The sequence below is a fragment of the Eptatretus burgeri genome, chromosome 6 (assembly GCF_056783735.1).
Source record: "Eptatretus burgeri isolate ZD-2024b chromosome 6, Ebu_testis_v1, whole genome shotgun sequence".
Taxonomy (NCBI): Eukaryota; Metazoa; Chordata; class Myxini; order Myxiniformes; family Myxinidae; genus Eptatretus; species Eptatretus burgeri.
In genome coordinates this window covers 56,616,679-56,644,178 of record NC_140966.1, presented here as the reverse complement: position 1 = coordinate 56,644,178, position 27,500 = coordinate 56,616,679, and the positions used below count along the sequence as shown (strand labels likewise).

Genomic DNA, 27,500 nt, shown 5'->3' with positions numbered 1-27,500 from the left:
GTAGGCAGCAGACTGCATGGCGTAAACAAATCCACTCTTCGCTCCATACGGAAGAACAAGAAGGCGTGGCGAGCGCTGCACCGAGCACCAAAGTGGTCACCCACGTCCGGGATGTCCACTGAGAAAGGATGGAGAAAGCTCTCGGTGTATGGATTGAGGACAATGCGCAGAAGAACATGCCTGTAATTGGACCTCTCACTCCGGCAAAGGTAATGCCTATGCACGTGCAACTGGCTGGGGCACGGGTGGCACTAGCATGAGTCACATGGGTATGAGCGGCCCCAGTCCATTCCGAGTGAGCAGGGGATGGTCATGGCCGCTTCAAGAAGTGCTCCATTCTCCGCAACGTCAAAATGACAGGTGAGCGTGCCTCTGCGGGCGAGGAAGTGGCCGAAACGTTCCCTGCTCAACTTTCGCAGCTCATGGAGGAGAATGGGTATCTACCAGAGCAGGTGTTCAATGCTGATGAGACTGGCCTGTTTTGGAAAAGATGCCAATGCAAACTTTATCTCAAAGCATGAGGGGACAGCATCGGGATTCAAGGCCGCAAAGAACCGGGTATCTCTTATCCTCTGTGCAAATGTAAAAGGCTACTGTATGACGAAGCCCATGATGCTGTACTGTTCCCTGAACCTGTAAGCTGTCAAGGGCAAGAACAAGCACATGCTGCCTGTGTTTTGGAGTGCCAACAAAGGCATGGTTGACTGCAGCAATTTTCATGGATGTTTCCATGACTTTCATCCCTCAGCTGGAGAGGTAAATGGTGGGAATAAAATCAACCTTGCATTCAAGGTTCTCCTGTTCGTCGACAATGCTCCTGCCCACCCCGGGGACCTGAAGGTAGCTCACCCAAACATCGAGGTGATCATCCTGCCATCCAACACCTCCCTGATTCAGCCGCTTGCTCGACCAAGGGGTAAACTCGACTTTCAAAACCTATTATATAACGCACCTTTCGCGGCATTTTGGATGCGATAGACTCCGATCTGGAGCTCACCTTCGGGCAGTGTTGGAAGGAGTTCAACATAGTCCACTGCATCGGCGCAATCAGAGTCGCTGGATGAGGTGAGAGGCTCCACCATTAACACCTGCTGGCAGAAACTGTGGCCACAGGCAATGAAGAACTTCACAGGCTTTCCTGTCAACAACTACCCACATTTGCAGAGTAGAGGCATGGAATTGTCAGGTTGGCACAGCAGGTGGGAAGGGAAAGTGTTGACGACATGGAGCCTGTGGACTTGGATGCTCTTATTGCCTCGCATGCCGTGGAGTTGGAATCCATTACCAAGGTTTCCGAGGAGGATGAGGAGGAAAAGACGTCGAGGTTCAACCTTGTGGTCAAGTTCCTGGGTGAGATTGCTGCAGGACATGTGGTCAATTACCCAGAGGCTGTAAGATGCCAATCCAGTCATGGAGCTTACCTCAAGTTCAAGAGTGGGTTGGGTGACTTCAAATACAAGGAGCTACATCGAAACATGTGGAAATCTGCCAAGCAGCTCACGATCACCCATTTCCCCCCCACCCTGGTCCGTCCACCTCAGGAGTATCTGCTGCCTCTCCTGCATCCCCTTTGGTGAGCGACTCATCAGCATCGTCACCTGCGTGATCTTCAGCCGACTCCACTGAGTTCATTAGATTTTAAATCCATCGTCACCATTCCATGTGTTTGTGCAAAAAAACTGTTAATGGTACCTGGTGGTGTTTTTTTTGTTTGTTTTTGTTTTTTTAATGAAACTAATCATGTGCATTCGCAGTCGAAAAAATTTTAAACTTTTTAAAGTTTCCCCTATGAATCAGGAACTGCCGGGAAGCTATCCCCCTTTTTCACATTGAAATGATGTACGACATTCGCGGCTTTGCCATTTTCGGTATTTTTCACGGGTCACAAACTGCGGGGAACCTATCCCCCCATTTTTCCTTTGAAACAATGCCCTGCTATTCACGGCTTCGCCATTATCGGTATTTCTCACGGTTCACAAACTGCCGAGAATCTATCCCCTCCATTTTGCCATTGAAACAATGCCCTGCTATTCACTGATTCGCCATTTTCCAGGAACGTATCTCCCGCAATTAGCGGGGTCCGACAATACTATAAAACCACCACACAAAACAAATCTGGGCAAGGGATGAATCTTTGATTCCTTGTTCTAGTTTGTTTAGTGGAATTGTTCCTTAAAGTTTGTACTCTTTGAAAAGGTGATAATACAAAGTTTATATTTCAAGGACATTTACCCCCCCCAAAAAAATTATAACCTAAATTTTTGGACATTTTCAATATGTACGTTTGTCATTCTGGCTTTCGAGAAGGTGCAAAATTAATAGGGCATGTTATGACATTTCTCCTGCAGATGAATTGGTAAAATGGACAGAAGAAGAACAGCAGGCCTTTGAAGCAGCATTTTGTCTTCATGGGAAGGACTTTCGTGTCATCCATATGAAGGTACAAACTGTGCTAAAATCTTAATAAAGGAATATTTTGACTGTTACTTAACTTTTATTTTATTTCATTTTAATCAGCAGCTTGTCTGATTGTTTTGCAAGAGAAGACATCCCTGGTGTAAGTTATTATAAAGTGTGAAATGTTGGTTGGAAGGGAGGGGGGGGGACACCGGTTGGTGGAATAAAAAAAAAAAAAACGGGAAGGGGGGGGAAGGAAATCAATAACATGTTGAGGTGAGTTCACAGCTTGAAAAGGGGATGTGCATTTGTCTTTGAGATGCATTATAGTACAATTTAATCTGGATAATGTTTCTTTAGAAATTATACTTCAAACTCTTCTTTATTTCTTTGAGTAACCTTCAATGCAGTATTATTGGGAGTTTGTGTTTCTAATATAAAGTATTCCATAGACTTCTTGTAATGGTGACCATATTGTGTATTTTTTTTTTCAGAGTTGAATTATTTCTGCAAGTTTTTTTTTTTTAATTCTTCTTCTTCTTTTCTTTTTCTCTTACAAAAATACTGTATAAAATTTCCACCAAAACTGTTTTGCCCACTTGATTATGTGCATAAGTATGTTCTTGATTAATTTATTAACAAATGCTTTTCTGTTGAATTTGCTGAATTACATTTTTTAAAAGTGATGCACCATCCTAAGGTGTGCATGCAAGATAACTTGGGTGGTCCAAAGTTTCAACTTTACCACTAGCTGTCTGACTAGCCAAACATGCAAAAAAAGTTTTTTTTATTTGTCCTTCATGAGATTAAAGCCTGCTGTGCCAGTCTTGTAGAATGGTGGAAATGGACAGAATTAATTTTCTTTTTAAATAATTTATAACAACCACTACAGACAGCATCTTCATGGAATCTTAACCAGCAATGTGAAGTCTTGGTTCTTTTATAAGTATGTGGTAACCATTATATTCCTCCGAACAATAATACTGACATTATTGGTTATTTACAACATTTAATCCTAGCACTTGCCCACAAGCCTGAGGCGAGCAGAAAATGCATCAGATTAGGAGAGACAGTTTGTGGACAACCAAACTGACTGGTGCACATTTTAAATGGAAATGTAAAAAAAAAAATACTAGCAACAAAGTTGAGGTTTCCTCCATGTAGACTTTTCTATGTAAGAACTACCAGACTCTGTGGTGTAATGGTGAGAGCGTCCCTTCTGAGTCTGGGAGGCTTGCGTTTCAAACCCCATCCGAGTCAAACCAAAGACTTTTTAAAATGGTGTGTGCTCTTCCTTGCTTGAGGTTCAGCATTTCAAAGGAGAGAACACAGACAAACAATGCTGGGAAGGCAATGCTAAACCACCCAGTATAACTCTTACCAAAGAACTGATTCAGCAGCACTGACACTCCAGAGCAGAGTATAGTACATGCAATTAAAAAATAAAACAAAAAATATATTTCATTGAATTTTTTAAAGAAGAAGGCGGCGCTTCCAACCAAAAGTAAAAAAACTAGATTGACCACCAATTTGAGCAAAAAAGCGAGAGCAGACCCGGTCTCGGGCAACATTTCGCTGGTTTCACAGCCGGCTTCATGAGGAACAATAGACTGATGAAGCACAATTGGTCGATTGTGTCTGATGAAGCCAGCGAAACATTGCCTGAGACCCGGTCTGCTCTCGCTTTTTTGCTCAAATTAGCGGTCGATCTAGTTTTATTTTGATATATGTTTGTTTAAAAGATAGCCTGGTGTTGGCGCAGTGGTTAGGGCAGCGGCTTGGGATCCAAAAGGTCCTGAGTTCAAGCCCCGTTGGGCCGCTGAATTAATACACCAGAGGGTTGACTTAGCCTGTCATCCTTCTGAGGTCGGCGAAATGAGTACCAGTATACTGGGCCGGTGTATACCCCGGTTAAAATAGGTGTACCATATCCCTGTGTCGTAAGAGGCGACCAGGGTTGCATCAGGAAGGGCATCCGGCGTAAAACATGTGCCAAATCACTATGCAGATCATACGGATGATCCGCTGTGGCGACCCCTAATGGGAGCAGCTGAAAGAAGAAGATATATATATATATATATATATATATATATATATATATATATATATATATATATATATATATATATATATATATATATATATATATATATATATGACAAATATCAGACAGAGTCCTGCTTAAAAATGGGTACAACAAGGGGATACTTCCACATTGGAAGAACAAAAAAGGACAGAACGGAGGGAGCCAGACACACTCGGGCACTGTGTCCAGCCATACTACCCGGGCCTTTCAGAAAGGATTCGCTGGTAGTCCGTGGTGCACGGATTGGTGTAGCCTACAAGCCTCAACACACCATCCGTAATGTCATCTCAAAACTGAAGGACCCAATACCAACTGGTAATAAATCTGGAGTAGTTTACCATTCATCATGCAAAGACTGACCAATTCTACATTGGTGAAACTGGAAGGAATTGGAAACGATGACGAGATAAACCTGATAGAGCAATTAGGCTTGGAAAAGTGACCCAGTCAGCCATAGCATGTCATTGCCTGTAATCTAGCCATAAATTTGACTTTGGGACCCGTGTCCTAGACACTACATCTAACAAATGACACAGGTTGATTTTGGAAGCATAGCACATGAAGAGCCGTGACGGTGGCCAAACTGGGGAGACTGTGTACAGAACCACACAATACACACCTCTTATGCAAATGGTGCAAACGGCTGGACAAGGTGAGCAACAAACACCCAATCCCAAACACCACATCCACATGTGCACAACACCCAAAGAGAACCCCAGCACTTGTATAACCAACACCTCATCATGCCCAACCCAGACATGAAACCAGCAGTGTTCATGCTCCGGAAACACAAACACAAAAACAACAAGCGCACACACGTGCTCACCCACATACATACAACACCAGATCACGTACAAAAAAAAAAGCAAAATAAAATGTTAAAAAAGCACTCCTCCATTTGACCTTGAGCACCAGCACGTGACTGGAAATGAGCGGTCGGATCAAAATAAAAACCGTACACGTGCTGAGGCCTGGGGTCTATTGTGCCTGATGAAGCCGGCAGTGAAGCCAGCAAAACGTTGCCCGAAGACTGGGTCTGCTCTCGCTTTTTTGCTCAAATTTTGCCCAGCCTACCTTCACTCTATCCCTCACAGCCTTCTCACTGCCTCCATTTCTCTCTACATTACTTCCCAAGTACACAAAGTCCTCTACTTGGCTCAAGGTTGCTCCCCCTGTATGCTTGATGTTGATTTTTCTCTTGGTCTTACTCTTCCCGCTGGTCATTGATACTGTCTTTTTCACATTCATCTTCATTCCTTTTTGTTCCAGACTTCTCTGCCAATTTTGAAGTTGGTTTTGCAGATCTTTCTCCGTTTTTGCCGTGATCGCCAAGTCGTATGCAAACAGCATTTCCCAGAGAAGGCCGGTTCAGCATTCTTGGCTGATGATGTCCAAGACTGTGACAAACAATAACGGACTTAGTACTGACCCTTGATGAAGACTAACCTTGACTTAGAAGCTCTCAGTCATTCCATGTACTGTTTTGACCTTGGTTGTTCTTCCATTGTAAGTGTTCCGGATGATGTTTATCAAGTGTTCAAGTACTCCTTTCTTGCATAAATTCTAGTCGATCAACTCCCAGGGGATTGCGTCATATGCCTTTTCCAGGCCAACGAACGCATGGTAGAGTCGCTTGTTCTTTTCCAGATGCTTTTCTTGCAGTTGTCTGAAGATGAAAATAGCATCAGTAGTGCCCCGTTTAGGTCGAAAGCCAAACTGCATTTGGTGGATGTTCGTGACTTCTCTGATTTTCTTGTCCAGCATCCTTTTGGTTTTTTTCTTCAGCATCTGCTCCGTGAGTTTGATTCCCCTGTAGTTCCCGCAATCGAGCACATCTCCTTTTTGTTTGTAGATTGGAACCAGTACACTTTCTCTCCAGTCTTCTGGCAGATTCCCCGTTATCCAGATGTTCTCGAGGATCCCGTCAGTCCAATGGACTCCATGGTGTCAGAGTGCTTTGATCATTTTGATGGTTACTTCAGATGGTCCCGCTGCTTTGTTCTTCTAAATTTTCCTGATGGCTTCGCCGACTTCCTGCATTGTTACCATTTGGACTGGTCCTTCCACTGGTGGTGTTTCATTCAGCTCTTCCGCTTCATTCCTCTCATTTAGCAGTGTTTCAAAGTATTATTTCCACCTTGCTCCAACCATTTCTTCCTCAACTAAGATGTTCCCTTCCCTATGTTTAATCACCTTCATAGTTGGGATGTCTCTTCTTGCTCTTTCCCGTTGTTTCGCAACCTTGTACACCCTTTTCTCTCCCTCCGGTGTTTCCATTTCCTCATACCACTCCTTTGTGGCTTGCTCCTTTGCTTCTGTCACTGATCTTCGGGCTTCCTTCTCTGCTGCCTTGTAGCGGTCCCTCTTTTCCTGTTTTTTCTATCCCCCTGCCACTCCTTGAAGGTGGCCTTCTTCATCTTGATGCTGTTCTGAACTTCGTCTGACCACCACAAAGTTTCTTTCTCTTGTCTACCTTTCCCAGATGTTCTCCCACACACCTCTGCTGCTTCTTCCACCAGTACCCCCTTCAAGGTCTTCCAGAGGTCCTCCATGCCAGCGTTGGTCATCTTGTCCCTGACCCTGTCCTGGTACTCCGCTACCAAATCTTTCCATTTCCAAATTCTGATCTTCCTTTCTCTCTAGTCCTGGCTTCTTTTTCTCACCTTCCCCCTATCAAACAGGTCCATCACTAGCATTCGGTGTTGATGAGCTACTGCTTCCCCAGGTATTACCTTCGCGTCTTTCACTTGCTTTCGGTCTTTGCTACGCACCAAGAAATAGTCAATCTGTGTCCTGCCTACTCCACTTTTCTATGTCACCAGATGTTCTTCCCTTTTCTAGAATCCAGTATTAATGAAGAAAAGTTCCAAACTCTCTGCCATTTCTAGTATCCTCTCCCCTTCCTCATTTCTGGTTCCATATCCTTTGCCACCATGGATCATCTCGTATCCTTCAGAAGTACTTCCCACGTGACAATTAAGGTCTGCTCCCAGGATCATGGGTTCATCCCCTGGGATGTTCGTGATCAGGTCTTCCAGATGTTCTCGGAATTCCTCCTCGTCTTCTTCTGAGCATCCAACTTGAGGGGAGTACCCAGAGATGATATGCAGGATACTCCTTCCCCATATGATCTTGACTCTCATCAATCTGTCTGACTCCCTGCAAACATCCACCACTTGCTGTTTGAGCTCCTCATTCAAGATAATACTGACCCCATTTCTTCCTTCTCTACCACCTGAGTAAAAGAGTTTATATCCTTCTCCAATCTCTCGTGCTCTGTCCCTCCCATTTTGTCTCCTGCACACATGCCACGGATACCCGCCTCCTTTTCAGTGCCTCTGCTAATTCTCTGCTTCTCCCTGTCATGGTTCTGACATTCCAAGATACAAAACGGATTGTTCCAACTCTCTTCTTTAGCAGCCTTCGTTGGACCGGCGGCACCCCTTGCCGATTTCTTACATCCTCCGGGGGTCAATGATGCGCGTCGCTACTGGGGAATGCCCTCGCCATATCTGAATCTGCTGCTCGTTGTAGTATATCCATCATGACTTTCAGCAAGGGAGTTTTACGGGCCGAGTTGCCAGCTCTGATGCCCAACCCTCCTCCTTTCACATCCGGGCTTGGAACCGGCCATGGCGGAGTTGTAGGTCAATTGAAGATGAGAGCGGATAAATCTGTGCATGAGGAAGAGCAACTTTCTTTGAAAGAATTCTCAGGATGAATTAATGTTGGAGAAAGTAGCGATGGGAGTAGAAGTTTGATGGCTACTTGGAGACCCTGCCAGTCGGCCTGAGTAAAATGTCAGACCCGACGGCGCTGAGGTGGTTCTCTGATAACAGCCAGAGAGATGTCCACTTTGACAAGCACGTGGTTAGAAGAACCAATTGGAGCGTAGGAAGAACAGATATTTTCAGGGAAATTTGTCAAAATCAGATCCAGAAGAGACAGAGTACCATTGGTTGAGATCCGGGTCAGGATATTGACCGATTGAGTCAGTCCCAATGAGTCGCAGAAAGCTTTTGCTGAGGTGCCATGACAGGTGAGAGAGGTACCCACACCTAGCCAACTGGCATGATGACAATTGAAGTCACCACATATGAGGAAGAGAGAGTTCGGATGAGAAGATAGAAGTTGGTCCATGTTTTTGGATAGTGAGGTGTAAATGGAGTCATCCACTGTTTGGTGGGTGTTCTCTCTCTCTCTCTATCGAGTGCAGCCTGTGGCTGCTGGTTGCATCATTCATTGGGACGCAGCTATGCCACTGATGCAGTGTCCCCCTTACCAGCACATTGGTGCTCATTTTGCAGACCTCGGAAGGATGACAGGCTTACTCAACCTCCTGGTGTATTTCATTCAGCGGCCAACGGTGAGACAACGGGGCTTGAACTCAGGACCCTAGGATCCCAAGCCGCCACCCTAACCACTAAGCCAACACCAGGCTTTGGTGGATGTTACAGTAGACATATAAACATGAGATGGGAGTGGAGGGGAAGCAGTAGCCAGAGGTATTCTTGGGGGGGTGTGGGGGAGTGAGGACTGTGCATGGAGAGTGAGGAATAGAATCCTTGATGAAGAGAGCAACTCCTCCACCAGGACGAGGCTCAGGTCTGTCATACCGGAGGAGGGAGTAACCAGGGAGAGATACTTGGGAGTTAGAGACGTCTTGAGGGAGGAAAGTTTCTGTTCGGCAGATTATGTTTGGTTTGTCAGTGGCAACCTGCATGGAAAGATCTGTAAGGTTTGAGTGAAGGCCCCGGATATTTGAGGTCCACACTGTTCATGAAGAGGGAGGGGAAGAGGCTTTGGGTGCACGGGATGGGAGGGGAGGACAAGGGTGGAGGGTGGGTAAGGAGAGTTGCTGAAGGTGTGGGGGATTGCAGAATAGCTCTGGGAGGGAGCCGGATGAGGAGAAAAGGCTCTGTGGTGCTGAGGGAGAGGGGGGAAGAGAGGGGGAAGAAGGCAGTTTAGGATTTGAGTAGGTGGAGTGATGAGATGGAGGTGAGAGGGCAGAGGAAGAAGGCAGCTTTGTGGATGTGAGGGGGGCAACTTTGAAAAGGGTGAGTGAGGGGAGTGAATGGTGGGAGAAGGGTGAGTGGGGACAATTGAGGGAGAAAGGTGAGGGGTTGTTTTTGAGAAAGATGAAAGGGAGGCTCAGAGAAGGAAGAGTGTGATGGTTGCTTTGAGAGGGAGGGGTGAGAGGGGTTAGTTGGCACTGAAGTTGGAAAAAAAGAATGGTTGATGGAAAGCAAACATTCATAGCAAAGTGGTTTTTTTTTTTTAATTTTAGGTCAGAGATGCGATTGAAGACATTCCTTGACGGATGCAATAAAGGCGAATTAAGAGAATGGAGAGAAGAAATGCTGTTTCAGTTGGATTTTTTTTCGACAAGGTATGAAGGAAAGGTAGCATTGAGAGCAGTCGGTTGAAATGGAAAAAGAGTGGTGCATCATGATACAGTAATGAGTACCACACGTGTGAAAGAGGAAGATGAAGCATTATAAGAGATCGTTTTTATCACTTATTTTTTGAGAGAGTTTATCAGATTAGGTCATGGTAAGGTTATGCAAAAATCGTGAGGTGAATGGTGAATTTGGATCGGTAATCGCAAAGGGTGGAAACAGATCACGTGGTTACGGAAGAAGCACTTGGCTATGGGAGGTGTATAGTCAAAAGTGAATTTATTTATTTATTTTAAATAAAGATTGCATAACATTCTGAAAAGGGAAGGTTGAAGTAAAATTGTGGAGGTGTATGGTGCATTTGGAACTATAAACGCAGAGTGAGGCTGCTAGGTCAAAAAATGCGGTCAAATGCCGTGTAACGTTCTTGGAAAAATGCCGTGAATGTTGGGTCATTGTTTCATTGGGGGAAAAAGTGGGATAGGTTCCAGGCGGTTCATGATTCATAAGGGAAAAAAAACTTTAATTTTATGAACACTAATTAAATGCACATCATTGCAGTTTCGTTAAAAATGCTTACAAATGAAAAGACAACAGCAGCAGGTACAGTTTCCAATTTTCATTGAAGATAGGATGTAACTTTTCATGTGATAATTATGATGAGTTAATCGAGTTAACTCATCTGAAGAGGATGCAGACGAGGGTCTTGATGTTGTTGAGGTGGAGGGGCCGTGGTGAAAAAAAAAATTGGTGATCAAGAGGTGTTTTGCTGAGTGCTGCAGGTTTCTGTGGAGCTCTCTGTACGGCAACAAAACTTCATCCAACCTCCCTTTGAACCGGTTGCATCGCTCCGTTACTGGGTCGGCATCTTACAACCTGTCAGATACTTCCCTCATATCCTGCAGCACCTCACCCAGGAACTTGATGGTTAGGGTTGGCCTCACCACCTCTTCCTCCTCTTCACAGCCGTCCTCCTCAGAAACTTTGACGATGGCGTCCAACTCCTCAGTCAGCTCCTCTCTGTGCGAGGCGATGAGCTCCTCTCCAATTCGTCAGGCATCATATCATTGAAGCCTTCCCTTCCCATCTCCCGTGCCAACCTGACAATTTTCCACCTCTTTCATGGTGTTGGGAAAGCCTCTGAAGCCATTGACTGCCTGTGGCCATAGATTTTACCAGCGGGCGTTGATGGTGGAGGCTTTGAATTCATTCAGAGAGTACTGATGGCACTGACACAGTTCGCGAGGCTGGTCCTAAAAACATTTCCCGACAGTAAGTTCGGGGTCAGAGTCCATAGCATCCAAGATGCAAAGGAAGGTGCGGTGAGTGTAGTTCATTTTAAGCATTGAAATTATCCTTGGTCGAGTGGTTGGATCAGGGGAGGTGGTGTTGGGTGGCAAGAAGATGACTGACATTGGGATGGGCCACCTTCAGCACTTTGGGGTGGCCAGGAGTATTTGACACTTCAAGGATGAATTGCGATAGCTGGATCACAGGGTGCCAGCCAATTAGCATGGCACGATGCCAAAAAGTGAACGTGATTGGCAATGGGAAAAGCTGACAGGATCTCTGGCAGCACAGTTCATAACCAGTTTTAGAATAGAGTTTGAGTGAGTTCTGAGCATCAGAGGAGAGAGAGAGAGAGAGCACAGTTTAAAGTTTTTAAGTTGGTTGTGAGCGAGAGAGAGTCCTGTTCAAGACAGTTAAGTCTAGAGAGCAGCAGTTCCAAGCGTATGTCCATGCCAGGCATTTAAGGGAATGCAATGCCGAGAAGTACCAGGTGGAACAAGAATAGAGCCGTCGGTTTACAGGTGTGGTGAGCTACATCTCCTCGGAACAGGTCAACCCCACCTGGTATTAATTCAACAGCCAAGTGTGTTTGAACTCAGGATCCTAGGATCCCAAGCCCACCACCCTGACCATCAAGCCAACACCAGGCATATGCATTTGATGACACAATGTTAATCATCCTTTGCAAGCTTTGTCGAAAATTTGGGACCAGCCAGCCATCACCAGTTTGTCAGCATTGCTGCTCTTGTTCTTATTGTACACGTATTTGTCATCGCACGGGTGTCAGTCTTTTGGTTAGATTGATAAATGTGTTTTAAGTTAAAACGCTTAGCCTGCGATTTTTTTTTTTTACTTTTTTCCGTGTTTTAGGACCGTCAACAAAACCAGGGTAGCAGAAACCGTTACGGGCTAGTGGATCAATAACCTGTTGGCCCAGCTGACTCGTGGCAAAATATAATTTGAACGTACCCTGATTTATTTATTTACCAAACTATTTATTTGCAGTTCCTTCGTCTCTTCTGTGCAGTGCCATCTTCATCATTTCTTACAATGTAATTATTTCTCGACTTAAATGGCTGATTCATGAAAACTCAAGAGGTTGACAGGAAGTTACCGATGTAGCAAATTTATTTTCATTATTCTTCTCTCTCGCTCCTTTCTGTTTTTGCCTGCCCAACCAGGTTGGCACGAAGACTGTGGCTGAGTGTGTGTCCTACTACTACACGTGGAAGAAGTCGGAACATTATGATGACCTCATGCAGCAAAGCCGGTTTGGGCGTAGGCGACTCGTGCCTCCTAGTCTTATGTGAGAGGATGCACTTGCGTTTGAGGCCGTTTATACATGAGAACATCTTCTCTTTGCACTCAGATTATACTTTTGATGTAATGTCACTTGTCTCTCAAACTCGTGTTGCATGTCCTTGTCTGTGCTCTTACAGAGATTTTGAAAGCTTGGGGCTGGATTCCTGCAGTACGGCACATGACCGGTTTTCTCTGCCCTGGGGATTTGGTCGGAGAGAACGAAATGGTTTGGACGGTAGCCCCGTCGGCGTTACTGCAGGTTGGATTCTGTTTAGAAGACTGGTTTAAGGAGTTTTAAGAATTAAATTTTCTTTTGGAATGATTTTCACCTTGTGATTAATTTGATACACGGTTTGTAGAGTTGTGAAAAATGCACATTCCAAATTCAGGGCTTTAAACCAAGAAAATATCTATCTTTTGATGTTTATCAAGTTATGAAGAGTAATATTTCCTGGGATTACAGGATGTTTTATTTTATTTCATTCCCCCTCCCTGCCCCAGAAATGTTTTTCAGGGGAAGCATTTTCATCATGGGTGGAGCAGGCATAGTCTTTTGAGAAATTGTGGGGTCACTCCAGTCGACAGTAAAATGTAATGAAGTTGGAGATTGTCAAATGATTGATCTACATTTTTTTGATAAATTATGAGTCGTCTCATACCACAACAGTGCTAGTGCGAGTGATGGTAATAAAATAGTGCGTTTCAGTTTGAAAAGAAAAAGGTATCAGTGGGGATTGGGGGTGTCGGTACGATGAGAGTGCTCGAGTATCAAAAATCCTGAGGGGGATTCTTCCCCCATTCACTTTATTAACAGACTTTATTCAATGGTAGTATTGGATCGCGTGTAATTTTATTTAACCTTTATTTGTTGAGAGGACAGAATTTAAATAAACATGCAAGCCAGTGGTATTTGATCATTGGTTGTGTTGTTTTCTTTGGCTTCTTTATTCTTGTGTTATGTGTCTTGAAGTGATAGTCTATGCATGGTTTTCCATGACCTCCATACTTTAACTCGCTCTCACAAAGCATGCAATGTGCCTTACCAGCATCAGTTTCTGTACATTCCTCCCCAAAAGATGTCAATTTCTGTATCAAGCCATTTGCAGTTCTAATTTTACGAATTTTTTTACTGGTGACAAGGTCACACATGATAAAACCATGCCTCATCATTTGCACAGCAAGCACTAAACAGCTCACAAATAGGGGGCATGGTTTTCTTTCAGTCAATCAGTGATTGCCTAATTAAGGTTAGACCGGCTGTATGCTTTACGCTTGTTGCAACTTTGGCCTTTTCACAGATGTTTGGCCTTTCACTCTCTCACCGCAGGCAGGTCGGTGGTCTTTGTCTTCTACCATCTCCTCTCCGGTCTCCCCCCTACCCCCCCCCCCCAGTTTTGTCTGCGATATGTCCCCACCATATTTCCACAGGGTGCTCATGGTCTGCCAACAACCCCTTCTGTTAAAACTACCAAAATCATGGTGCACTGCTCATCATCACTCTTTCATTGCCCTTTTTTCCCACCTTTGGAATAAACTCCCACACTCACTTCAATCCCATTCTTCCCTCCAGGCCTTCAAAACAGCTGTTCACCACCACCTCTTAACTTCCCACATCCAACCTCGATCTTTTCTACCCCCGTTAATCCACCCCAATCCCACCTCCTTCAAATTCCCTGCTTTTCTTCCTGAAAGTCCTTGTAATGTCCATCTTGTATACCCCGTGTTCCCCGCCCCATCCCTCTCCCTTCCACAGATCTCCTAATGTCTGTTCCTCGCCGTTTTGTCCTTCCCTCTCCCACCCCTCTTGTCTTATGCCCGCTTGCTGCGCGTTGTATGTGAGCTCTCATACGAGCCTCGACAATGTGTACAAAAAAAAATAATTGTTGGATATTCCCTGAGACAGAATATCCCCAGTCCCCTTTGTTCCCCCATCCCTTACTTTCCCCCAAAAATCTCGGTGCCAGATTTACTTGAATCTTGGAAATGACTGACGTTTGGCAACTTCTGGAAAGCACAAATTTCTCACGTCCAGTACGTATATCGTTTCAAAATGTATTTTTTTTTGTGTTGCTCATTGTAAATATGGCTCAGTCGGAAGTTAAGCATAGATTTGGTTTAAAATTCGGCCCATGTTGAGTGCATTTATATTTTCATTTTTAACACAATTCTTTGTTCAGGGAGGAGCAATACAGGGCATGAGGTTCACATATTAACAGTAGGACCAGGATGGGAGGGGGGGAGGGGATTGTTTCGGGGGGGGGGGGAGGCAGACAAAGAAATGCATGGAAATGAGGAAAAAGAGGGTCAGCAAGTGTAGAAAGGATTGAGTGTTTTGGGAAGAGCATCACAAGGTGGTGATACTAGCACTTTTGAAAGACTGCAGGGAAAAGTTCCTAAGGCAACACATACAGGGTGTTAGTGCTATTAGGCCAGCGGTAAACCTCTATAAAGGGCTATATTTTAGGAGTTTAATCAACCGGCTTGACACAAAGCTACAACAGGTCTCATATGAAAGATGGTGATCTCAGTAACACATTTAGCCCTGTTGTCCTCATATTTTGGTGTGCGGTCCACGAAATATTCACATTTGAAGGATACACCCGTCTGAATATTTGGACCATTTCAGAAAATCACATAATTTCCCATAAACTACAAGACAAAGAGCCCTCTTCCTACACGTTTGGTATTGAAATGTGTCGATTGGACAGGAGAATAATGTAGTATCACAACCACATCATTATATGTTAGGGTTAGGGATGCTAAGAGCAGCGGTGGCATTGTTGGCCTAACGAGAAAGGAGTCTGCAGTACTTCGGTGGACAATCACACGACAAAGCTTGGGAGAATATGCATCTGCCATACGATCCAGAAGTGGGACCATCCACAAGGACGACATGGGTCATGAACAAATGCGCCCTGCAGCTCTGAACCGTGATGAACAGCATGTACAGCGATTGATTTGTCATGTCGAAGACAATACGACATCCGTTCCGGACCACTGATAATCCAGATGAACATCTTGTGAATATATCAATTGGTGTCATCGCTTCCAAGGATATTCAAAGTCCTTGTTGTCTGTCCACGACCTGGGGAAAAGACAGATGGAAGAGTACATCACAATCTCTTTGCACTCGGGGGCAGAGAAGCATGTACCAGCCAATCCCAAAATCCAAAATCCAAACTCAAAACGTTTTCGATTTCCAAAAAGAAAACAAAAATCCTGATTTTGGGTCAGAAAGCATTGGTTGCAATCAACCCGGAAATGGTTTTCCGCCGTGCTTTGCTGTTGACTCAAGTCCGCACTGACCTGAACATGAAGCACGTCCTGAGCTATTCCATTACGTCTGTTCCGACAACTATCTTTCATGAAGATGGAGCTCCACGGAAGAACACCAAAGCAGAACTAGGGCATATTCTCGAGGGCCTAGTCGATGGAGTACGAAAACACTGCCAGTGATAACCAACATCGCAGCGTGTACATCAGGGATGCTATGGCTGAACTCCATATCCTGGGTAGAAATGGCAGTACGTTTGGTAACTTGGCACAGTGTTACCTAAACCAGTTGTTTCATTGCATCAAAACACACCACACCCTCATCGACGTCTTCGACCAATATGATGATGTCAATTCTGTGAAGACAGAGGAAAGAATGAGACGCCTTGCTGTTGCTGGTGGATCCTGAAGCTACCAAGTCATTGCTGGACGCCCAGTACCACAATGGACGAAATTCATGGCTCTATCATCAAACAAATCCACCTTGACACACTTTATCCGTAGTCACGGCACGCAACATGCACCAGCAGCAAAATAACTTTCAGATCACCAAGAAAAGTGGATCTATTTGGCTGATGGCTTCTCTGATGGTTCGCTAACAGCATGCCTTTCATCTGCAGGAATGTATCATGACAGTCAACTCTCATCAATTCAGGAAGAGGCAGATTCTCGGATATTTCTTCATGTGAAGCATGCCGATGATGAGTTCAGATGTAACAATGCGCGTGGGTCCATTACAATCAAATCAGCAGACACTGATGTGCTCGTCTTAGCAGTCCACTACTTTCCACAGTTGCGGAACACTGCCGAAATATGGATAGAGAAAAGAACATCAGCAGGATGCAAGCTTATCCCGGTCCATCAGATATGTTACAGCTTGCTTCCAGAAATGTGTACCCGGCTTCCTGCGTTTCATGCCCTGACAGGATGCGACTCTATCAGCATTCTTCAGCTATAGTAAAAATAAAGCATGGAAAGCTATGAAGACACTGCATCTTCAGAATAATGGTCCACACCTCGAAGTCCTCGCCACTGACGATCTCCAGGAGGCAGTGGCTGCTTCAAGACATTTAGTCAGTGCCATGTATGATTCTCAAGGGAAATATATGGATGCACACACAAATTTGAATGATCTTCGGGAGAAACTCGCAGCGACCAAAGATGTCCCAGAGCACAAGTTGCCTCCGTCCGAACCAGCTTTTCTCGAACATGTGAAGAGATCCGTTCACCAAACCCGAGTATGGATGAATGCCCACCTGGCAAATCCAGAAATTCCCACACCAGAGGGTTGTGGATGGTACAGAGGAGAAGGTGTGCTGCATCCCACATTGTTTGATGGACCCACATCAGCGGAGATGTAAGATGGTCTTGTGTGTTCATGCCGTGGTAGTGAACCATGTACCAACAGCTGCAGCTGCTCACAAGACAGTTTGCCTTGTACCAACGAGTGCATGTGTGCCACCAGTGACAGGCAGTGTGGCAACGAACTATCACATGGTGACCAAAATGACACGAACAGTGATGGTTGAACATATCGAGGACACTTGCTCAAAATATGTTTTAGTTCATTTCTCGTAGAACAATGTGTATTGGTGTAACGTATAGTTATCACATCACTTGTGCAAACTTCAGTCACTGTATCGTATAATTTGCTAGTAGAAATTTGTTTCAAAATATTCTCATTATATTGATATGGTAAACTGAACACATATAAAATAAAGAAAAAAATATGACAATTGGCAGATGTTTGTTTCTGTAGTTGATGATTTTCGAAGTTAGCGGTCCGGAAATTACGTCTTTTTTCTATTAAAAGCACTCAAATGTACATATATTTATCTAGAAGTATTCCATTAAGTAACTAGTAGCACTCCCCTGTTCATTCTGCACATTTCAATACCAATCATGTAAAAATAGGGCACATTGCTTTGTAGTTATGGCTAATTCACCGATTTTCAGAAATGGTCAAAATTTTCTAATGGGGGTATCCTTCAGGTGTGAATATTTCATGGGCCACACACCAAAAAATGAAGACAACAGGGCAAAATGAGTTACTGAGATCCCCATCTTTCATATGAGACTTCTTGTAGCTTTGTGTCAAGCTGGTTGATTAAGTACCAAAAAAATCTGACCTATACCGCTGGCCTATATAGAGGGTCGAAGGGGAACATCCTGGGACTCGTCCTCGTGCTGAGAGTTGCCAATAATCTGATGAGCAGTAGCCGCGAAGCCTCCAGAAAGGAAGCTGGGAAGCAGCTGCAGCAACCCAGAGTGGGGAGACAGCGTACATGACACTTCAGATTAAGGCCTTGTACCTTATAATGAGCTCTTCACAGCTGATATTGGTCTTGGCTTTGCAGAGAATACCAAGGTGTCGGCTGGATTTAGAAAGGAGTTTGGAGATTGGCTGATCGTGGCAGGTTATGGTAAATAGCGAGACCTTCGAGCTCCACAGACTGCACCTCTTCCAGGGTTTGGCCTTTGAAGTAAGCTGGGGAGGGGGGGGAGGGGGGTTTGACACGTGATCCTCGTGAAGGGAGCAGAGTGAATGCTTGCGACTTTCCCTCATTTAAAGATGTTCCAGATAGATGACCCACAATTTTCAATGCTTTTTTTTTCTTCTTCTTCAGAATTCCAGAGATGCTGCAGCAGTTTGCCTCTGAAGTGTAGGGTACCATTTTGCACAGATTTATATAATTAAAAAGTGGTAGAGATGATTTTCCAAAGAAGAAGTCATCATTTACTTAAGCCAACAATGTCGGTTTTAAAAAGCTGGCTTGCGTGATGCCAGCCTGCCTCAAGAGGAAGATCACAATAAAGAATACAATCAAGACCATTGAGAGTGATCCTTTGTTTCTTCTCGTAGACCATCAAATGAGGGTCTTGGAATACTATGGCAGACAGCTTGGAACCTTAACCTCTCATATGAGATAGAATAGCCAGGGTGGAAACCAAACTGATGATCAGAAATCAAAGAGTTCAGGAATAAATAATGCCTTAAGTCTGCTACAACAGAAGAAAATACTAATAACGAAGACACAGTTGGAGGACTTTGGGCCCTTCATTCCTCTGCTTTATCCACACCCCATGAATTTCAGCATCTATTTGATTTCACTGCAGTACGAGGGAAGAAGGAGTGGGGAGGAGACCAGTGAGGCAGGGTCATCACAAAAGTGTTTTTATTTTATTTTATTTTTTTAGGGATGAATCTTGGGTGTTGGGAAAACAACCATCAACAGCATATTCACCTTTTGATGAGACACGCTCACAGATATCACAATCACCCACCCATATGAAAGCTATCAGTCCTGCCAATGCCCAGTTACCCCTCGATTCCCAAAGTTTATAGGTACCTATCTAATTTCAGTTTAAGCCTTTCTACTGCTCCTACTTTCCAAGGAGACCATTCCACGCATCAACTACTCTGAGTAAAAGACTCCTGACTTCTTCTCCTCTTCTTCCACTCTCCTCATCTTTTTCTCAAGCTATGGCCCATAGTCCTGTCATTGTATGTTCCACTGAAAATCTCTCTTGCATATATTTTGCTTATACCCTTCATTATATTAAACGTCTCGATCACATTTCCTTGCAATCGCCTCCTTTATAATGTATAAAGTCCTGTCTCCTTCAGCCGCTCATCACCACCCAATCCAGTTCGCCCTGGAATCAATCGAGTGGGAGCCCATACTGAACCCTCTCTTTGGCAGTTATATCCTGCCTCGGATGTGGTGACCAAAACTGAACACAATATTTTCGATGAGGCCTCAATAAATTCCGATACAGTGTTAAAACTATCTCTTGATTTTATAATTTATCACTCTACGAATACAACCTAAGAAAAAACATTAGCTTTAACTATAGCTACCTGGCATTGTGTTATCTGTTTACCACTCCTCCCTCCCCACACTATCTATATTGAGGGCTATTGCCACCACAGATTCTTCTCCTGTGTGAAATGTTCCAAGATTGCCCCTTGCATGATGTTATCTCTTTATTATTCTTATCCATCCCCATCACCTTGCATTTCTTTATTTTCAACTGTATCTGCCAATCTTTTACCCAAAATATGAAAGTATCTGGAGTTTCCTGAATCTGACCCCCCCCCCCCGCACCCCCTCGCTGCTGTCGACCCTTATTCCAAGCTTTGTCATCTGCCAATTTGGAAAGCAGACTCAGGTGATAAATCTATCTAAATCGTTGATTTGTGTTATTTAGCACGACATGTGCATCTTGTCGCTTTTCTGATTTATTTAATCAAAAGACAGCATGTTGCACTTCACAAACGTATTCCATGTTTATCTGTGAGTTTCAATAAGGTTGTAAAATTAAGTCAGACACATGAAAATGATATTATGTAACACGTAATTGTTGGTGTTTATGTGTTCCTTCCATGGACCTTTAGATTTTCTATTGCTTTGAGAAGTATTAATATACTAGCAAATATCACCCGTCACTTCGCTGAGGGGAATAGGGAGAGAGGGGGGAGGGGGAGAGAGAGATAGATAGATAGATGTGGGAGGAGGGTGCTGCACTGTGTTGGGTGGGGATAGAGCAAGGATGGGACAAAGAGAGGGGTGGGGGTAGGGGAGTTAGCGAGAATATGTTATGCTTTATGAAACGCACACATGATTGGCCATTATTGACAATTTTTGGGGAATTGGCTCACTACAGTAAGATATGGAATCAGTGTGATTACTGACTGCAGTATGTACAGTAAACAACCCAAAAAGCTTGAGTAGCTTTCAATGAAAAACAATATTGTATTTTGTGTTTCAGGGAGATGTGCACAAACATTAATCTTTCGAAACAGCTGCATGCAATTAGTGTTTAAAAAAAATTGGCTCGGTAATTTAGAAAACGTTAATATGGCAAACAGCTTGGAAATCAGGTGGTATCAAATATATTTTGCTTTGAAACTCACAAAGAGAAACATATCACCTTTGCAAAGCAAACCCGATAACCAAATGCTTTAGAAACAGTCGCGGGGACAAAGGAAAAACCCGATAAAACTGACATAAGATACGGAATAAAACTTTGCCACCGTGGTGCCCGTAACGGGAATGGCATGCCCACACACCCGTGGAGAGCCAAATCTACCTATATCTACCACGTCCGTGTGTGCTGTACACATACCTCTACCTTGTAACATTTGACTGTACATCCCAATTGGGACACAAACTGTTCCGCTATCAACTGTAGGGTACTCGGTAAGTGGCTTAAGCACTCAACAAGCACTCCAACAGAATGGCTGGCTTGGCAAGTGATTAACAATTGCAGTCGATAAAACTATGCACCCGGAAATGCCCAAGCAATGTTCGAATCGGACAAATGAACACTTTTTTTATAGCGTTGGAACTGCTGCTAAATTCAAATCTGGAGCTTAAGCTTTGTAATTTGGCTTAGGTTGAGAGATTCTCGACATGATCACATGGGAAGAAAAACATTACCGCTCTGCACAAAAGAGGTGCAAAAACAGATCCCTGAAACTACAGACTAATCAGCCTTCTCCAAATAATCAGCAGGGTAATGGAATCAATCATCGCTTCAGACATTAAATTCTTCCTCTTCTCCAATGCCTTGATTTCTGATCATCAATTTGGATTCAGACCAGGTCACTTTTCCCTGGATATGCTGCTTATGCTATCCCACCAATAGATGGAGATCCTCAATGACAGACATTAAATCAGAGCCATCTCCCTGGACATAGTGCATGCTTTCGATATGCTCTGGCACCCTGCTCTGTTCACCAAACTCTCTTCCTATGGTATCCAAGAACATCTTCACTCATGACTCACAGATTTTCTGTCCTATCGCAGCCAATGTGTGGCCCTAAATGGAGTTCTCTCATTCCCTCTTCTTGTCCAGGCTGGAGTTCCTCAAGGCAGTGTTCTGGGTGCTGTTCTTTTTCTGGCTTACATCAATGATCTCTCCGACTCTCTGGAAAATCCTCTTTATCTCTTTGCTGAGGACTCCACCCTCTGCCGTACCATGTCATCCCTCAGATTGGCAAGCAGCAGCCTCTTCACTCTGCAGATCTGGATAAAATCACAAACTGGTCCAACATGTGGAACATGTCTTTCAATCCTGACAAATCTCTCACACTCACTCGGTCTCTTCGAAAGAACCGTCTGGAACCCCCTCCCCAGCGATGTAACCGCAGCGATGTAACCCAGGAAACACCTTAAGACTCCAGAGAGCGATGTGGCTGAGGATCGCTTGATCAAGGATATAATTAAATAGGCCATTAATTATCTTCAAAAGGGGTGTTTAATTAACCCATGCACTTCCTTGGCTTTCCCTCAGTATACATGCAAAGTTTCATGGTTTTGGAGTTGTGGAGGGCACGCACACATGCACACGGAAAATTAGAGATAGCCCAGAGAGATAAGAAGCAGTTGAGGACTAGCGACCTCTTGGTGCCTGGCATACCAGCGCAATCCAAACTTAGGAAGGGGGAAGGAGAGAAGAAACTGAAGGTGTCCATGGTGTGGGAGTGAGAGGTGTGAGTGTAGTGCAGTGTAACATGTGGCATGGTGGAAGAGGAAAGTGTGAGAGGTGCGAGTCAGTAAGGTAACTGAAAAAAACTGTAGTTCGGGACTTGCCCTCATCGATTGCACTTATGCGTCCACAGTGGCGAAGAGATAGATGGGAGAGAAAATGCGTAAGAAAAAGACCTTACTGGAATTGTGTAAGAGTCTGTCAGTGTAAATGGTGGCTGCTGGATGCAGCCGAACTGAGTCTGAAACAGGGAGGGTCTCGGCCCATTCTGATAATCGCTTGCTCCACTCTGGTTCCTCGCTTGGCTGCGCTAACTTGTGGCATTATTCTCGACGCTGAAGAGCTCTTGTCCAGTCGCCTCGAGAAGTGAAGCTTGCCCAGTCTGCCGAAGTCCACCTCCTGCCGCTCTCTGACTCAAGACTGTGATTGTAAGCCGAATTGCTCCTTTTATGGGCCCTGAGCGAGGGAGGAGTTAAAAGTCAGATCAAACGAGGCTGTAGGTGCTTTCAAGCTCCCCCATTGGCATTCAGCAATTGCCCTGTAGCCATGCCCCTCAAGGGCTCAGAATCGAAAATGGGCCTATTCGCTCTTGGACCTTGTCATGCGTCGGAGCTCCTAGACCAGTGTTTCTCAAGGTGGGGTGTGGCAATATTTTGGTGGGGCATGAGAATTAAGAATTAATGAATCAATATATGATCGCTTTCATAGCTTTGCTACGAGTTCCCTTCTTGGTTGATTCAGCCATTTCTGGTGGATTCATCTGAAGTACCAGAGCAATACCAAGAGGAGTTATACGAGTTGCAACAAGATGAGTCTGTGAAAACTCTTTTCAAGATCAAAGGAACCATGAAGTGGCTGTCTGAGGAGAGCGAAAAGAAATACCCAAACTCGACTACTTTGGCAAGGGAAGTATTGATAAATTTTCCATCATCTTATTTAGTCGAATGTGGATTTAGTGTTGTGACCGATTTGCTGCAAGCGAAGAGAAAGACTGGAAATCACGAAACGTGGTGATTTAAGGCTGAAACTGACAAAATTGGTTCCTCGAATCAAACAAATCTGCAGCCAGTGTCAAGGGCAGGGCTCCCATTGAAGTGAGTAGCAATTGAATAAAATTTGCAATAAAGTTTAATAAAGCCTTTTAAATACATATGTAGTATATACTGGAGCTTCTCCAATCATGGTGGGGCATACAAATTTTTTGAAAATCAAAGTGGGGTGTGGGACAAAACAGGTTGAGAAACACTGTCCTAGACCAACATGGGGGTGAGTATTTTGAAGTGCTCTCCAGCCCTGAACATGCGCTGGACTCCAAGCGTAGTAATTTAGAGAAATCCCAGCGCTATCTGTACATTTTTGAATGAATCCCAGTGCATGCTTGCACTTCGAGTTATACGCCGAAACAACTTGACTCATGACTAGTTCCTTCAGCGTCTTCCGAGACTGTGTCGAGTGTCCAAGAGGTAGATGGCAGTTGTGGCAGTTATAGATAGGTGAGAGAAGTGCTGTGGTGTTTGTGGTGAAGAGATTGGGAAAGGTGGATGTACATCTGGCGTTGAGGTGAAGAGAGTGGAGGAGGTGTTCGTAGCTGTGGCGTTTGTAAAGAAATGGACGTAGGTGGTTGTGGGGATTTTAGAAGACGTGCGTAGTGGTTATGGTGAGCATTATAACATTGTGGTGAGCATAACGAAGGTCTGAAGGGAGGCGGCAGTTGGATTTTGGTGCGGAGTTTGAATGGAAATTGGCGTGCATTTACAAACGAACCCCGCTGTACTTCGCAATACTGGCACCGCCACTGTTTTGCATGCATGCTTGCATGGTTTGTGTAATAAGTAAAGCAAAATAAAATAATAACATAAAAAAATTGGTAGAGGATGGAAGACTTAACTAAAAGCCCCATGCAACACATCTTTCCCATTTACCCACGAGATATATGGAAAGGACCAACTAAACACATACATATGAAATAACTCCCTTGGGATCGCTGTATGTTGTGAACCATTGCCTTGGAGTGGCGGTTTCACAAATGAATAAATAAAAATATAAATAAATAATAAGCAGATATTAAAAAAATATATATATATATATATATATATATATATATATATATATATATATATATATATATATATATATATATATATATATATATATATATATATATATATATGTGTGTGAGGCGCAGCGAGGAGTGAAGCAAGGGACACATCGGCCATTTTGGAGTTAATGCCACATAGCACTATTTTAACCCTTACTCTATCATCATCATATCATTAAAAAATGTCGCTTAAATCACTCCTCCTCGCGGGGCCTCATACATATATCTCTATTATAATACCAAGCTTGCACACTAAAAACTCGGCTCGCCGTCACACAATCCCTATGAAATTGCTGTACACTGAGCGGACATGCCGACAATGTTTGGGAAGTCTTGGCGTTCCATAGTACCACTTGCATTTTGCACAATGCGTATTTTTATCATTCCCCATGTACGGTCTGTCGTCTGCTACGAGCTATGTTGTACTGCTATCCCGTGCATGGGCACGGGTTATGCAAGTTCTACATATACCTATGTATGTATGTATGTATGTATGTATGTATGTATGTATGTATGTATGTGTATATATATATATATGTGTATATATATATATATATATATATATATATATATATATATATATATATATATATATATATATATATATATATATATATACAGTCATGCGCCACTTAACGACGGGGTTACGTTCTGAGAAACGCATCGTTAACCGATGTCGTTGTGCAAACATCTTTTTTTTTCGTTTTCGAACATCGTACTTTCACAAACCTACACACCTAGGCTATATGGTGTAGCCTATTGCTCCTCGGATACAAACCTGTACAGCATGTTACTGTACTGAATACTGTCTGCAATTGTAACACACATCCAAGAGAGACTCAAGACGCGTTAGTTTTACCTTTGTGCTGTTCATCACGGCCATCAGTGTTGTAAGCAGCAGCTTACAATCTCCTCTCGCATAGATTATAGAAAGGTGAATAATTAGCGTTTGGATTTTATAAATACGTAATCATTGCATCGATGTTATAATTTACAAATTAAGAAACGAGCACCTGTCAATTGTGATATATATTTTTGGAACAGTGCAATTGTTTTAACAACATAAAAAGCTTCACTAAAAATAAATTTGTGTTTTAATGTCAACGAAGAACAACGATTTATTCGTGGAATTCTTCAATTCAAAGGTAATTTACTTGCTGGAAGGTAAACGTGCAAACATTGGTTCAGTTTGAAAGCCGATTTCCTTGAATCCCGATTTAGCACGACCCTGTTTTTTTCGTGATGACATTTTATGGACTTCAACGATCGCATTATAACAGGGCCACACTGTCGTTTACCATTATGAGGTATTATGTACTGTACAGTACAGTGTACATAATTGTATGTGCTATTTTTATACGAGGCAACATCACTCGGCGATAGGAATTTTTCAGTTACATTTTTTTTTTCAGAGCTGGCAGATCCGTCGTATATGCGATCCGTCGTTGCCCGGAACGTCGTTAAGTGGCGCATGACTGTGTATAGATATATATATATAGATATATATATAGATATATATATATATATATAGATATATATATAGATATATATATATATATATATAGATAGATAGGGTGTCCCAAAAAAATATACAACTTTTCATCTGCAAAGAAGATGGTCGTAACATATATTTTTTTTAAAGATATATGGCTGGATAGAAAGCTGAAAGGTTGAAGTTTATTGTACCAATGTCAAAATTGCCACCAAAATTTAAATTATGGTATGGAATCGTCGTTTTCTTTTAGACCACATGTTCGACGTAGGCTCCACGTTGTCCGATCACTGCCTGCAAATGCGTTGTCATGTTCTCCATCACTTTGGGAAACGTTTCCTGAGGAATGTTCTGGATTTCTCGGTGGATGTTTTCCTTCAGCTGATCAAGAGTCTGAGGCCTAGGGTTTCCATAGATCATGTCCTTGAGATACCCTCACAAGAAGTCTGGAGGACTACGGTCAGGGGAATACGGTGGCCACTCAACATCTTCGTAGAGGGAGATAAAGCGGCCCTCAAAATGTTGGTTGAGAAAACACCTTGTATGGAAAGGCATGAATGTCTTGGCGAAGGATCCTCTGAACGGTGCTCTTATGAATATTTGTCTTGGCAGAAAGTCGTCGAATCGATGTTTTTGGACTCTGAACGACCGCCTGTCTCACCATTTCCACATTTTCTTCACTACGACCTGTCCTCTTCCAACCACTGTGACCCTTGTGAAGGTCACAGATGGTTCCCACATTGGTAAACTTTGCGATGGTGCACTTTATTGTCTGAAAGTTTGGTGCATGGCGCAAGTGGATACCGAAATGTCTCGAGTAAAGACGTTCTACCTGTATGACACTTATCGTCTGGTGCCAAAGTTCAACAATTTTCGTCCGTTGTTGTACGGTCAGTCTTGGCATTTTTCTGGCGCTTGCTTAATATCAAAATAAACTTCAGGGTCTCTGCAACAAGAAATGAAGCATTAGTGACAAAATGACTGCTTTTTTAGGATCAAAAGAAGCATTTTAAAAGTTGTATATTTTTTTGGGACACCATATATATATATATATATATATATATATATATATATATATATATATATATATATATATATATATATATATATATATATATATATATATATACACATACCAGCAGGGATACCCATGCTCCGCACAGGAATCCCGTGGATGACGGTCTGAAGGAGTATATGTCACAGTTAATTGTAAAATTGTAGAGGCTGCCACATATACACTGACGCACACACACACACACACACACACTGATGCGCGCGCACACACACACACACACACACACACACACACACACACACACACACACACACACACACACACACACACACACACACACACACACATACACACTTTTAATAGTGTGGAAACAATATTCACAACATAGAAATCGAACCCGATAGTGTTTATACACCGCACAGCGTTTAATATTCACAACATAGAAATCAAACCTGATCGTGTTTATACACAGCACAGCATTTAAAAGCGAACGTAGTGAGCTTCATACTCAACGCGTGCACACGAGAGAATAGTAAACAACAACAACACAATACCCTGGCAATTTGGAATCCGTGTCGTCTGTATCACCCTTTTGCTTCCGGTTTTTGTCATGGGGAATGATGCGTCCCTGGAGATAAAGGCATCGTCGGAGA

General features: G+C 43.4%; 1 protein-coding gene and 1 long non-coding RNA gene across 4 annotated transcripts in view; one reads left to right on the top strand and one right to left on the bottom strand.

The window, feature by feature from the left end:
* LOC147024839 (uncharacterized) overlaps nucleotides 1-27,500 on the bottom strand; it is a 127,741-nt gene that overhangs the window by 64,646 nt on the left and 35,595 nt on the right. The gene's annotated exons all lie outside the window — the stretch shown is intronic.
* Nucleotides 1-27,500, top strand: part of LOC147024840 (mesoderm induction early response protein 3-like) — a 133,475-nt gene that overhangs the window by 84,272 nt on the left and 21,703 nt on the right. For all 3 annotated transcript variants that reach the window (XM_085885154.1, XM_085885155.1, XM_085885156.1), the window contains 3 exons: nucleotides 2,349-2,440; nucleotides 12,354-12,478; nucleotides 12,612-12,733. In XM_085885154.1, the coding sequence (XP_085741280.1) occupies nucleotides 2,349-2,440; nucleotides 12,354-12,478; nucleotides 12,612-12,733 (339 nt within the window). The remainder of the gene's footprint in view (nucleotides 1-2,348; nucleotides 2,441-12,353; nucleotides 12,479-12,611; nucleotides 12,734-27,500) is intronic.